This window comes from Girardinichthys multiradiatus, chromosome 18 (assembly GCF_021462225.1).
Source record: "Girardinichthys multiradiatus isolate DD_20200921_A chromosome 18, DD_fGirMul_XY1, whole genome shotgun sequence".
NCBI lineage: Eukaryota > Metazoa > Chordata > Actinopteri > Cyprinodontiformes > Goodeidae > Girardinichthys > Girardinichthys multiradiatus.
In genome coordinates, this window is record NC_061810.1 from 50250456 (window position 1) to 50264089 (window position 13634).

Here is a 13634-nt window from a genome sequence, read left to right on the forward strand (position 1 = left end):
TCTGGTGCCTCACTGTGCAGGCTAAGGTGACCACTGAGCTGAGTCAGGTTCTGGAAGAGGAGGAGAAGAAGTGGATGGAGACATTGCATATCGAAGAATACCAGATCACTCTGGCCAAAACCGTCATCCAGGTAACCTCATCCTACATGACACGTTTCCATGGTTACTGCACATGGTACACAGTGTTTCTTGTCTGATGAACAAAGCAGACTGAAATCAGAGTGAATTATTAAGCTAAAGTTGATTGTGAAGAATTTTCTTCACTGATTGCTTTCTGAATCTACTCTTCAGCTGCATCCAAAGTCAACATCGTGCACTTCCTGATATCACACACACACACACACACACACACACACACACACACACACACACACACACACACACACACACACATCCATGTTTTACTATCTTTATGAGGACTTTTCGGTTACTTCCATTGACTTCCATTCATTTTCCTTGATTTTTAGTGCCTAACCCTAACCCTAACAATAACTCAATTCATATCCTAGTCCTAAACCTAACTCCTGTCCCAAGAACGGAATTTGAAAAAGTGAGGACCAGGAAAATGTCCTCACTTTGTCAAAATGTCCTCACTTTGTGATAAAAATACAAAAAATGGTTCTCACTCAGCAACAAGTACAAGAACACACACATCTGATCATCTCTGCTTCCCTCTAGTGGCCAACACAGATAGTAACATCCAGAACTAGTCCGAACCTTATTTGCATCTATAGTTGCTGAATGACCTTAAACAGGTTCTATCTTTGTGCAGGCAGGGAAGCAACTCTTTAAAGGACATTTAACCTTTGGTTCAACTTTTACTGCCCCAGCTTCATACTAGCACCATATAAATAAAGTCATCACCATGGTAACCCTGCTGCTGTCCTCTCAGAGGTTGCAGGTTGATCTGGAGCGGTCGGCCTCCATCAACAGACGTTTGGGCTCCAGGGTGGCTCAGTGCAGCCTGAACGGATTGGCTGACTTCCTGTACAGGTACACTGATTCCCGAAATCATATTTTCCAAAAACAGTCCCTTAATCAAGCGTTAGCAAGCTTCATAATCTAACACAGTAACTGAAAGCATGTTGCTGCATACAGTGGGGTGAAAAAGTATTTGCCCCTACAGATTTATACTGTTTTTGTCACAGTTAAATGTAAATATTAGATAGAAATAACTTGAGGAAACACAAGGCAGTTTTTAGATTATTTAATTCGTTTGGAGGAAAACAGCTCTCCCAACCAACCTGGCTCTCTGGAAAAAAGTAATTACCCCCTAAACCTAATAACCAGCCTTAGCAGCAACATCTGGAACCAAGAGTTTGAGAAAACCTTTAATGAGTTAATGAACATCATCACTGAGGAACATCTGCCCACTCTGGTCTCACTGAACTGGTTTACTTCATCCACCTTGGAGGGTTTTCCAGTATGAACAACCTGTTTAAGGTCATGATACAGTATACAAAATGGATTTAAGTCCAGACTTTGACTAGGCCACTCCAAACCCTTATTTTGTTTTTTAAGTCATTCAGAGGTGGCCTTGCTGCTGTGCTTTGGATCATTGTCCTGCCTCAGAACCAACATGTGATTGGACTTAAGGTCTGGTCCTGGTGGCTGGACATTCTCCTGCAGGATGTTCTGGTAGAGAACAAAATGACTGGTTCCACCAATTATGGAAAGTCGTCCAGGTTCAGAAGAAGCAAAGCAGCCCCAAACCATCACACTACCACCACCATGCCTGACTGTAGGTATGATGGTCTGTTTCTGAAATGATGCGTCAGGTTTAGGTCAGATGTCACATGACCAGCAGCGCTGAATTTAGAGGCGGGGGCTGTGGAGGTGTTGCGTCGCATTGGACTTGAATTCAGGCGTTCATACTTCACAGGTTGATGTTGGTGCGTACTTAAGGGTCACTTTTAGGGTCTGCCCAGAGACAGCAAGAGAAAGACATCAGTCACAGCCTCTCAGCGCAGTCAGGTCCAGCAAGTGTGAATGTCTCCCCCTATCCCAGCACAAATGAACATGACCCACACCTTCCTACATTCTTGGAGATCACCAAGATGTTTTTGGTAAATGTGAGACCGGCCTTTGTGTTCTTCCGGGTCGGCAGTCGTTCTGGTCTTATAACTCTCCCACGGAGGCCATTTTTACCCAGTCTCTCTTTGTTATTGTGGGCTCATGACCTCTGACCTTAACTGATGCAGTGAGGCCTGCAGAGTTTAGATGTTGTTCTGGGTTCTTATGTGACCTTCTGGATGAGTCATTAAAGAGTTCTTGGAGTAATGTTGGTAGATCAACCTCTCCTGGGAAGGTTCTCCACTGTTCCATGTTTTCTCCATCTGTTGATGATCGTTCTCACTGTGGTTCTCTGGAGTCCGGAAGCCTTAGAAATCACTTTGTGACCCTCTCCAGACTGACAGATGTCAGAGAGTTTGTTTTTCTTCTGTTTTTGAATTTTTTTTAGATAATCTGCTGGATTTAGAGATGTTTCAAGTATCATAGAGGTTCTGTTTAAAGTGTTATATCTGCCGGTTAGATAATAATGAGGCCTGGGTTTGGTTTTGGAAACTGAACTCCGCTTTAGTTAAATCACAGTCAATTCATGATTTACGTTTCCCAGAGAGCCAAGTTGATTTGGATGTTTCTTCCCTTAATGAATGAAATTATCATTTAAATACATTTTTTTTTAAATTTCCTCAGGCAATCTTTATCAAATTTAAAACTTTGTTTAATGATCTAAAACATTTAAGTGTGACAAAAAAGTTTTAATCATTGATTTTAAATGTCACCTATCAAGGGTTTGAAGCCAGCTATAAATGGTCCTGTAATACATCCTTGTGGTGCTCCATCAAATGATCTTAAAGGCTGATCTTTTGTTGAGATGGAGGCTTTAATGGTCATCTGAAATGTCGGACTGTTCTCTTTCAGCTTCCAGCGTAAAGTGGAGATGTTCCATGAAGGGATGCAGAGCGGCATGTTTGGAGACAATGATGATGGATACGTGTCCAAAACCATCGCCATGGTGAACTGCTGCCCTCCTTTCAGGTACAGCTAAAGAAACTGTACTCATACTTTTACTCGTACTCGTCGTCTTCCGCTTCAGCCGGGCCTGGGTCATAGAGGCAGCAGACTCAGCAGAGACGCCCAGACGTCCCTCTCCTGAGACACCTCCTCCAGCTCCTCCAGGTGGAGCCCAAGGCGTTCCCAGGCCAGCCGAGAGACATAGTCCCTCCAGCGTGTCCTGGGCCGTCCCCTGGGCCTCCTCCCGGTGGGACGTGCCTGGAACACCTCCCGAGGAAGGCGTCCAGGAGGCATCCAGTATAGATGCCCGAGCCACCTCAACTGGCTCCTCTCAATCTGGAGGAGTAGCGGCTCTACTCCGAGCTCCTCACCCTATCTCTAAGGGAGAGCCCGGCCACCCTACGGAGGAAGCTCATTTCAGTCGCTTGTATCCGTGATCTCGTTCTTTCGGTCATGACCCAAAGTTCATGGCCATAGGTGAGGGTAGGAACGTAGACCGACCAGTAAATTGAGAGCTTCGCTTTTCGGCTCAGCTCTCTCTTCACCACAACGGACGGCACAGCGCCCCCATTACTGTGGCAGCCGCACTAATCCATCTGTCGATCTCCCGCTCCATTCTTCCCTCACTCGTGAACAAAACCCCGAGATACTTTAACTCCTCCACTTGAGGCAGGAACTCCCCTCCAACCTGAAGAGGACAATCCACCCTTTTCCCGTCGAGAACCATGGCCTCGGACTTGGAGGAGCTGATCTTCATCCCAGCTGCTTCACACTCGGCTGCGAACCGCCCCAAAGGATCTGTGTCACCAACAAATCCCACTTAATGCCTCCTAATTCAATCTATGGTTCACACACAGTTTAACATCCATCTTACCTTTTCATGGTTAGCTTTGTTATAACTAGTCCCTTTAAGGAGAAGTTGACTCTTTGGGTTTAGTTTTATTCAGAGCAGATTGTGTGTTTTGAGGTTTTGGCTTTGTGGTTGTATTGGGCTGCATCTGATTGGAAAGAACCTGGCTTCCTATCATGTCTCATGATTCCAGAAGTGTCCAACCGTCCAGAGAAGCTGATGAGCGTTCCTGTTACATTTGATGAGATGTAAATAGTTTCTCTGAGTTTACTTTAAGAGAAACATGGAAACAAGTCTGTTTAACGTCGGAAACAATTTACTGTTATTAGGAATTAATGATTAACTGACATTATTCAACATCATTAAACGTGTTTTAGAAATATGAGTTTAAATGAACTCCTGAGGCTTCAAGGTCACAATTTCAAAGCTGGGAAAGAAAACTTCACTGAATTAAGGAGCTGTAGACCTGAACTGAGCTTCCCCTTAGTGGGCTTTAAACATCCCAACTGGACTTCAGTTCCTCCTAGGTTCCCATGGTGGAGGTTCCTGTGATAGTGGGTGGTGAACTAGGAGGTCTTGGGGTGTCGGAGGTCCCTGTTTGCTGGTCAGCCTCAGTTTTCAGCCTCAGTGTTTGGTTATGTGTAAATGCTCCCTGACCACAAGCCTTGTTTATTACTCTAATATATCTCAGTGTGTTCATGGAACTCCATTTAGGAGAACTACTGGGAATAAAAGGTTTATATTGTGTGTGTGTGTGTGTGTGTGTGTGTACACAGAGGCTTCGTGCAGCGCTGTGCACAGTGTGACCCGTCAGTCAGCGGGGACTCTCTGCGGCGAGCCAACAAGTCTCTGGATCACATCGTTCAGCATGGAGTCAGAGTTCTGTCCGAGCGGCTCTACCTGCACATCAGGGTACCCCACACACACACTCAGGCACACACTGTTTACATTTAGAGCCTATATCTGTTAATCTCTCCGTGGCTGAGATTATTTGCATTGAACTTACCTCCCAGTGGTCTGCCTGTTGCTGGTTCATCACAAGTAACAAAACTCCTCCAGCTTCAGCACCTCTGCGGTCGTATCCACCAAGATAATGTCTGAAGCACGCTGATCCTGTCAGTGGTCAAACATCTGCAGGGATGTGATAAAACAGAGTGAAATGTGTGTTTGAAAGCCAGCGACCTAAACTCAGTGCCTCATTCTCATATATGCTGGACACTGTTGGCCGTTAAACACTGCAGAGAATATTTCTTACTGCAAACCTTTAGCTGTGGACGCTTTCTGCAGAATAAAGGGCCTGTTTCAGTGAAGGATGCAGCAACCTGTCAGACAAGACTCAGGGCAGGAAGTCAAGACAGGACTGCTGTTATCAGTAAAGGTTTACTAAAGGTTAACTATCCACTCATCCAGAGAAGGAATTCTGTCCATGTCGATGATGATGATGAAGAACAAGGTTTTTTGCATTCTTCAGCTCTTCTTTGAGCGTCTGGTGAAGAGGAAGTGGCTGACCAACACGGAGCCTTATGAGCAGATTGAAGCTCTCATCAAGGAAGACTTTAAGAAGTATCGCAGGATGGACAATCCTCCTTATCAGGTATCTAAAGGTGGTGTTACAGCGCCACCTGCAGGTTGAAGCTTCTACATTGATCTGCATCAAGTTATTCATTTTCCTTTGTGTGATTGTCTCTCAGCTGCTGGTGGCTGAAGTCCACCGCAGGGTGGTGATGGAGTACCTCCGCTCGATAATGAGGGGCAGGATCATCTGCACCTCCATGAAGATGAGGAAGAGGATGGCTGGCCGACTACGAGACGAAGGCAAACAGATCAAAGTCCTCTTTAAAGACCTGGTGAGTGCTAAAGAAAGATCTGGGAGTGTTCTTGTGCTGGTCTTCATAACCCTAGAGAAAAAAAGGTGCGGTCGCCTTCGTTCAAGATGAGCGAAGGTTCATTTTAATTCAGTTTTATTTCTATAGCGCCAACTCACACCACATGTCGTCTCAGTGCACTTTACAAAATCAGTTCAACCAATCATACAGATTCCCAGTCAGGTTCATACATTCCAGTTAATCCTAACTATCAATCAGTGCAGCCAGATTCAGTTTATTATTCAAATTGTTAAAGTTTTTCTATCTAAGGAAACCCAGCAGATTGCAGGGAGTCAGTGACTTGCAGCATTCAGTCCTCCTGGATGAGCATGTAGAGACAGTGGAGAGGAAAACTCCCTATAAGATAAGAACGAAGAATCTCTTGAAATTTAAGACTGAACTAGAAACAGAAACTTGAGCTGTGGCGCCCCCTGGAGGATCAAATATAATTAAATCAGAGGTTTAAAGATAAAAAATTGAGGAGAATTTTGCTTTAAAGAACCATTCCAGTCACGTCTCACTTAAAACGAACAAAAAACAAGTTGAGATCCCATCATCTCAACAAGTCTCCTGATAACTGAACCATATAACCTCAGCAGGTGAGCTGAGCTTCTTCTGTCCATCTTCTGCACTTGTTACCTCATCTTTTATGCATATTTCAGGAGTCTCCATTCAGCTGGTTGGACAGCGCTCTGTCTCACATTTCAGAGATCATCCAGCTGGAGGACGTCCCGTCCATCCAGATGGAGGTGGGAATTCTGGTCAGAGAGTTTCCAGATGTCAGGTATATGACGTTTTTACTCCAGTAGAAGAACCTGTGCAAAACGTTCCTTTGATAAAATGACATTCTTAACTGCAGCAAAACTAGATGAGTAAGTCAGGATGAAGGCTTAATTGTTATTATCCATCCAATGCTGCACTGTTGCCTTCAACATATTCCATAAAGTTGTTCCAGGGCAGATTTTGCTACGCTTAAAGCCTCCCTGCCATCGGCGACACCAGTCCATGTGTGGGAAATGAACTGTTTCTGGGAATCTTTCTGATGTTTGATTCATCACACCTCATCTTCTCTGTTCAGCCTCCATCAAACATCTCCTCTTCCCTCTCCGTGTTCAGGAAGAAGCACGTGTCGGCCATCCTGAACATCCGCGGGATGACTCGGCAGGCAGAGCGTCAGGAGATCCTCAACATCGTCAAAGACATCGAGAACTGCGACACCGGTCCGAGCCCTCTGTCCCGGGACCGAGCCCTGTTCTCCGAGGTTCCGGTCACCTCTGAGGTCCACTGTCTGAACGTGGGTCTAAGCCGGATCGCTCTCACTGCCTCGTCCTGCGTCAGCGCGCTGAGACCCAGACGACGGAAAACCAGAACGCCTGCTCAGGAAAACCCAGAGGAAGTTCTCTAAATAGGTCTGAAATTAGATCCGGCAGAACTTTTTCACTTTTATTATTAAACTAACTAAGGTTCGTTCAGATGGTCCTAACCAGAACTCTGACCGCCTGGAATTAAAGCTGCTCCCAGCCTGATCGGACTCTGGTCTTGTTCTGGTTCTGACTGACATGGAAACACAGGTTGTAGTTTAGCAGTTTGGAGTTTCCTTCCGTGCCTGTCCCGTTAGGAGGGATTCACTTTAGATTGTTCTGAATGTTGCTGGAGGTTTCCTCACCTCCTGCTTGTTTATGGAGACTTTCTGTTTTCCCAAACCCTTGGAAGTTCTACTGACCCAACAGGACAGATGACAGAACTTCCTGTCTGCAAAGTGTTCCATTAATTTGGAGACAAGCTTCAGAGGACCTCCCTGATGACGATGATTAACGTCGATGAAACGATGAACAAGTGGACAAATCATGTGACCTTACAGGAACCAAACTGGACATGGTTTGGTTCTGGTTAAAGATGAAGCTGATGATCATCTTCCTATATTAAACTGGAAACCAGTGATCAGTTTTGGGTTGAACTGTAAACCAGAATAAGGCGTAGTTTTAACACACTGGTCCACCTGATCCGGGCTCCGATTGGATCCGTTTTCCTGCAGGACGTCTAGACGTTAAACTAAAAAAAGAGCACTTTATCTACGATCAGAAAAAGGAGAGCAGTTCTCTGTGGGCTCCTCATTGGACCAGAACTGAATGTAACGGTTCGGCTCAGATCAGGAGGTCTGGTTAAGGTGGACTGAGAACCTATCATCTGGGAATCTGACGGACAGATTCCGGATTTGCTTCCATAGTTCCAGTAAAACTGTTTTCTATCAAAGTAAAAAGATAAAACCTCAGAGTTCTGAGTCAGCAGAGGCCAGAGAAGATCGGGCTTCTGATCGGGCTGACTTTAGGGAACACGGTGCTTTGAGCTCACCAGCGGACCTGAGTTTGTCAGATGTAATCACCTGAGGGAAATATTCCCATTGACTCCAGAACAGCTTGATGTCTGGATCCAGTTCAAATATTCCAGTATTAAAGCCATAATGAGTTAATGAATGAGAAAGATTATGATATGACCCTCTGTGGGAATTTCCTGACGAATAAATGAAAACCTTCTGAGTCTGACAGGTCAGAACTTCCTGAAGGAAAATGTTCTCCCAGGTTTAGTCTTGGAAATGACATCTTTATGGTGACGAGCCAGAAACATGGAGAATCTGAGCTTCCAGAACAGAAAGTCCAGTTCCAGACCTCCCATTTATTCATCATATGCAACAGACCTGAAGCTGAAAACCTGTCCCACCAAACCTGACCAATCAGGGCACTGGAAAACAAACTAACTGGCTATCATTAGTCCCACATCATATCCAGGAATGCCTTTCCCATTCTCATTAGGCTTAGTTTCTATGACCTTTTTATATTTGCAAAACAATAAAAAAAATGTTTTATTAACAACATCATATCATAATCCAGAGGTCTTCAGTATCATTTCTCATTATTGATAATTGATATTAGAACCTCTGCTGGCCGCCCTGAGTTTTGTCCCTTTCACTGCACCGTATATTCAGAGGAAACGTTTAGATGATGATCCCAGGATACATTCATACATACACGAGGAAAGAAAATAAAAAGTTGAATTTAATCAAAGGTACTTGATGTTGAGTTTCTGTATTTAAAGCATTGATTCTGGTGTTGAGGCTTCTGGGTGTGATGATCAAATGTTTTATGTATTCTTCTGTTTGATGACATAACTTCTATTTTACTGCAGATCTTCTGACAACTCGTGTTTAGATGTAGAGAAATGAAAAGAAACGGAAATCTAACATTTCTTTAGATGATTGGAGATTTACATCTTTTTACTGCTGATCTCAGACATTATATTCAAAGTTTTGTGTTTTAGAAACTGAACATCAAGAAAGTTTTTTTCATCTGAATTCAGATTAGAGTCAAATTTCTGTTCTGCTGTTTATTAGGTTGTTTTAAATGTGGACGTTTGGAATAAATCATTTGTCCAGAAATAAGATTAACATGACAATAAAATCTGATTTAATCATTGTGTTTTTTAATTTCTTATCAAGGTCTCTCTCCAATGTGAAATCAATGTTAATAATTTATATAATTAATACTGAAAGTGTTGCTTGATTAATATAAATCTCTGTTTTGGTGTTGATCAACTGATTTTAAGGTTAGGGACCTACATACAACATGTTAATAATAATAATAATAATAATTTAGACTTTATTGATCTCAAAATGGAGAAATTGTCCGCTGAATTTAACCCATCCCTTAGGTAGCAGAGGGCTGCCATCGTGCGCCGCCCGGGGAGCATTCAGGGGTTAAAGGTCTTGCCCAAAGACCCAGAGGGGCAGGCTGTGGGATTTGAACCAGGGTACTTGTGGCCTCCCCAGGACGCCCTGTTGTCTAACCAAACTAGGTCTGTCAGTTTCCTGGTTCAACGGTGAGCTGAGACACATGAAAGCAGCCAGACGCGTCCTTAACGGACGATCCATCAGCTCTGGGCTCAATGCCCACAAACAATGAGCTGCTTCATCAGGAGGTTTTGTCTTTCTGTGTTTCTATAAACACATCAGCAGAGCTGCCAACAGTCCTTCAGAACAGTGAATGAAGGCAAGTTTTACACAGTACAGTTCAAGGCAATCCAAAGTGCTTCTCATTTAATCAAAGGAAATGCATTAAAATAACAAAAAAAAAAACATGTCCTGATAAGAAACAACCGTTAAAATGCATATTTATTAGGCAATCAGTGATCAGGCAACCATTTAATTAATCAGACTGTTTGATCAAAAGCTGCAGTAAACATACATGTTTTCAGTTCTGAAATAAAGGAACCAACAGTTTCTGCACATCTCAGGTTTTCAGAGAGTTTGTTCCAGAACTGAGGAGCATAGAAACTACAAAAGGTGAGGCAGCGCCTTGTTTAGTTCTGGTCCTGGAATCAGCGAGGAAGAAGATTCATGCAGACCTGAGGGAACTGATAAACAGGGAGCCAGTCCAGTGATTCATGGGCTGGTTCCGATATGATCCATCTCCATGGTGTTGGTCAGGACTCTGGCAGCAGCAGTCGGGATGAGCTGCAGTTGCTGTTTAATTTTGGTAAGGATAACATTATATAATCTAACCAATAAAATGGCCACAAACCATAAGTTGTATCGCAGTTTGTTGTGTTGCTGGAGTCTTCACCTCACCTGATCTTTGTCCATCTGGAAGTAGGTGAAGTTGTGCCAGAAACGTTTGGATCTCCAAGATGGCTCCAGTCTGACCTTACCTTTGTGGTTTTCACACAGCCCTCCTGCATCCCTCCAGCATTTTCCTTCTGGCTGTTGAGTGCAGCAGGAAGCTTTGCATCATTCCCATAGAATCCATGTATCTCCATGCTCACAGCGACCTTCTGCATTTGTGTTTTTAAGTCAAGTCAAGTTTATTTATATAGGGCATTTCAGCAACAAGGCACTCAAAGCGCTGTACATGAGGAAAAACATTACAATGATGCAGAAAATCAAACACAGAAAAACAAATCAAATGACATTAATAATCTTTGGGGGTTTACAGGTAAGAGCTGGTTCTGATCCAATCTTTCTAATAGAGGTAATTAGATCCTCTGTGGTAAGGAATTCATCTTGTGCTAGAAGAAAAATGATAATAAAACAGTTTTAGCCCAAACTTTCAAATACTAATGTTGTGATTATGAATATGAAAATATTATTTAATATAAATAATTTAATATTTTATCAAATAATATTCCGGTCTGTTAAGGATTGTCCTATGAATACCAGCCCAGTAAGGTGATGGTATTAGGACAGAATAGAAAGGTGTGAGACGAGCTCTGACATTATTGAACAGCATAAACTCTGCACATATATGGAATAAATTCACACAATTTCTTAAAATACAAGAATTTATTAACAAAAATAAGTCAACTCAAAGTCAAACATATTTCAATCAACAAACTCTTTACTTTGCTAAAACAATTCAACTAAACTACCAATCAGAATTAAAGAATAATGAAGACTAATGGACTATGTACAATATAAACAAGTTGATTAAAGATGATTGATAATTATGACCAAAAGAATGATGCAACATTACCATGCAATGTTTATGTTTGAGAACCAAGTATTATCTTGAAGAATCTGGAAATGAAGTTAAGTTAGTCTTGGAACCAACTTAGACAATAATCATCAAACGTTTAGACAACCCTTCACAATGTAAGATCAGATTAAATATTATTTTAATAAAATAATGTTTTAAATAATCTGGTGAATAAAACCAACCTTCTAGATGACTAATTCTCAACGGTGTCTAATTAGCTGCCTGGACGGCGCTATGGTCGATCTTCTGTGTTTAAAATCACCCTTTAAATAAAGTTTGTCTAAATTTAAAAAACAAAAACAAACTGAGCAGGTGTGCTGCAGATAATCTGCTAGCACTAAGATGGCTGAGTTTTCAACACAAACAAAACATCATAAAACAAAAACTGTTTAGATTATTTCATTTTAAACTACTTCTCTCTCTGCCCAAAACACAACCTCTGACGTGAACCGTGCTGAGGGACAGTTGTCCAGGGTGACGAATATGAAGAAAACATCCACAGTGAATGAAAAGTTAACTGCAGTTAACCTCCGTAGCTGTGGGGTGGGGCGGCTCGTTCTGCCGGCCGGTCAAACTGCAAGTCACAGCTGTAGCCACGGTGATGCGGTCCCGTTGTCCTTCCTTCAGACCAGGAAAACTGCTCCACTCGGCGTTGTAGAGACAGGGTCTCTGCTGGGAACTCTCTGGAACACAGTTTACTTCTGTAGACCTCAGAGAGAAAAGTCAAGCAACGCTTGTACCTTAATTACCCCGTTGATGAATGAATACCGGATACACAAACAGGAATTCATTCCTACTTAACTTAGTGCATATGATCGTGTTACCGTATGATACTTTTGGATCCAGTTTGAAGAGTTATGTCTGTTTGCCAGCAAAGAGACATTAGCGCACTGTGTCCCTCTGGCCAGTTCCTCTGTGGACCTGCGTGGAAGAGGTCAGTTTGTTGCAAAAGCGGGGTTGTATTCGGACAGTGACGTCATGGGAAGTCCGCTGTTATTCTCTGTTTCTGGCTGTGCTGGAAGTAGGTTAATGCGATTTATGTTGAAAGTTCCAGAAAAGATCTTACTGGCCTTTCATGTTGTAACCATGGCTATGGTCCCAAAACTAATAATGTTTGGCTTTCACTGGTATGAAATAGTTGTAATACAATCCTTCTAAGCAATCTAAAATCTATGAAGCCACATTTAGGTAAAAGGAGGATAAGAAGAAAGACCACATTAGGTAAGAGGAGGGAAAAAAATCATATTTCAGACTTTATCCTTAGCAGGATACAGTTTGAGATATCAACAAAAAAAACTCAGCACAAATAAGCAACACATATACGAGACAACATATAGCAGAGATACGATGAAGGCTGTATGTCAGGGTGCGTATGTTTATCTTGAGCATGTGTGTGTGTGCAAAGTAAGTCCATGAAGTACTGTCACTGAGGCCATTGTCCTTGATGGTACGTTGGAAGGTTCATCAACTGGCCACAAAGTTCTGAGCAGGTCCACAGATGCAGAGGGAGCAGAGTGTCATGTTTACATAACTTCCAGGAGAAGTTGAAGATAGTCAGCCATCAAGGCCGTGCAGGGGAGCCAGATCCAGAAAAACAACAATTATTTGGGTCAGGCTGACTCTTCATTTTCCATCAGCCTTGAGAGTCATCAATGGTGAATCCAAACAGCCAAATTCCTGGTCTTTCGCCAGATCCGAGCATCCAGCTTCTCCAAGATTTAACCCATTTTACCTCTGAGTTCAGGAACCGCAGCCAGCCTGCGATCTTGTAGGATCACATCCAGTTTGCGATTCTGCTCCCTCAACCTTTCAGTCTGAGTGTTGATAACTCTGCAGATCCCTTCACATAACCCGGGCAGCCTTGCAATGGTCAGAACTGCTGCCGACGTTTCCCAATTTTATGATATGCCAGGTAACCGCAAACTCTAAAAAGCTGAAATCCTGTTATCAGAAATCCAATGAAATCCAAATCTTCCACGTCCTTGACTGACATCATTGTCAGAGACACAAGTAAGGTAAGCTTGCTGGAGATCTTCTACAGAGTAGGTTAAGATCATATTGCTACCCCGCTCCATTTATCTGTCGATTGGGAAAAGATTTCTTAGACAAAAAAAACAATCTAGAAAAGTAAAAAGTATAGTAGAATGGTAGTCCCAAATCCAGAAAAGAGAAAACTATGGACTGTAAAGAAATGCACAAAATCTAGAAACCTAAGCAGAATATCTGAGGATCTCAGAGGTTCTGATCAGAGCAATAGCAGAAACACAGCAAAGACACATTAAATAGGATGTAAAAGCTCTTGATGTCATGTGGTAGGACTCGCACTGAGGGACTGATGAGATCAGTTGTCAGTAAGCTGCAACTGCCCCAACATAC

The 13634-nt window shown here is 42.8% G+C and overlaps 1 protein-coding gene across 5 annotated transcripts in view; it reads left to right on the forward strand.

Annotated features, from left to right (window-relative positions):
* LOC124884207 (exocyst complex component 3-like protein 2) overlaps positions 1-9202 on the forward strand; it is a 57427-nt gene extending 48225 nt beyond the window's left edge. For all 5 annotated transcript variants that reach the window (XM_047391977.1, XM_047391974.1, XM_047391975.1 and 2 more), the window contains 8 exons: positions 21-131; positions 893-993; positions 2926-3042; positions 4645-4780; positions 5340-5462; positions 5560-5715; positions 6396-6517; positions 6850-9202. In XM_047391977.1, coding sequence (XP_047247933.1) covers positions 21-131; positions 893-993; positions 2926-3042; positions 4645-4780; positions 5340-5462; positions 5560-5715; positions 6396-6517; positions 6850-7138 — 1155 coding nt within the window. In that variant the 3' untranslated portion in view covers positions 7139-9202. The remainder of the gene's footprint in view (positions 1-20; positions 132-892; positions 994-2925; positions 3043-4644; positions 4781-5339; positions 5463-5559; positions 5716-6395; positions 6518-6849) is intronic.
* Positions 9203-13634: the final 4432 nt, after the last annotated feature.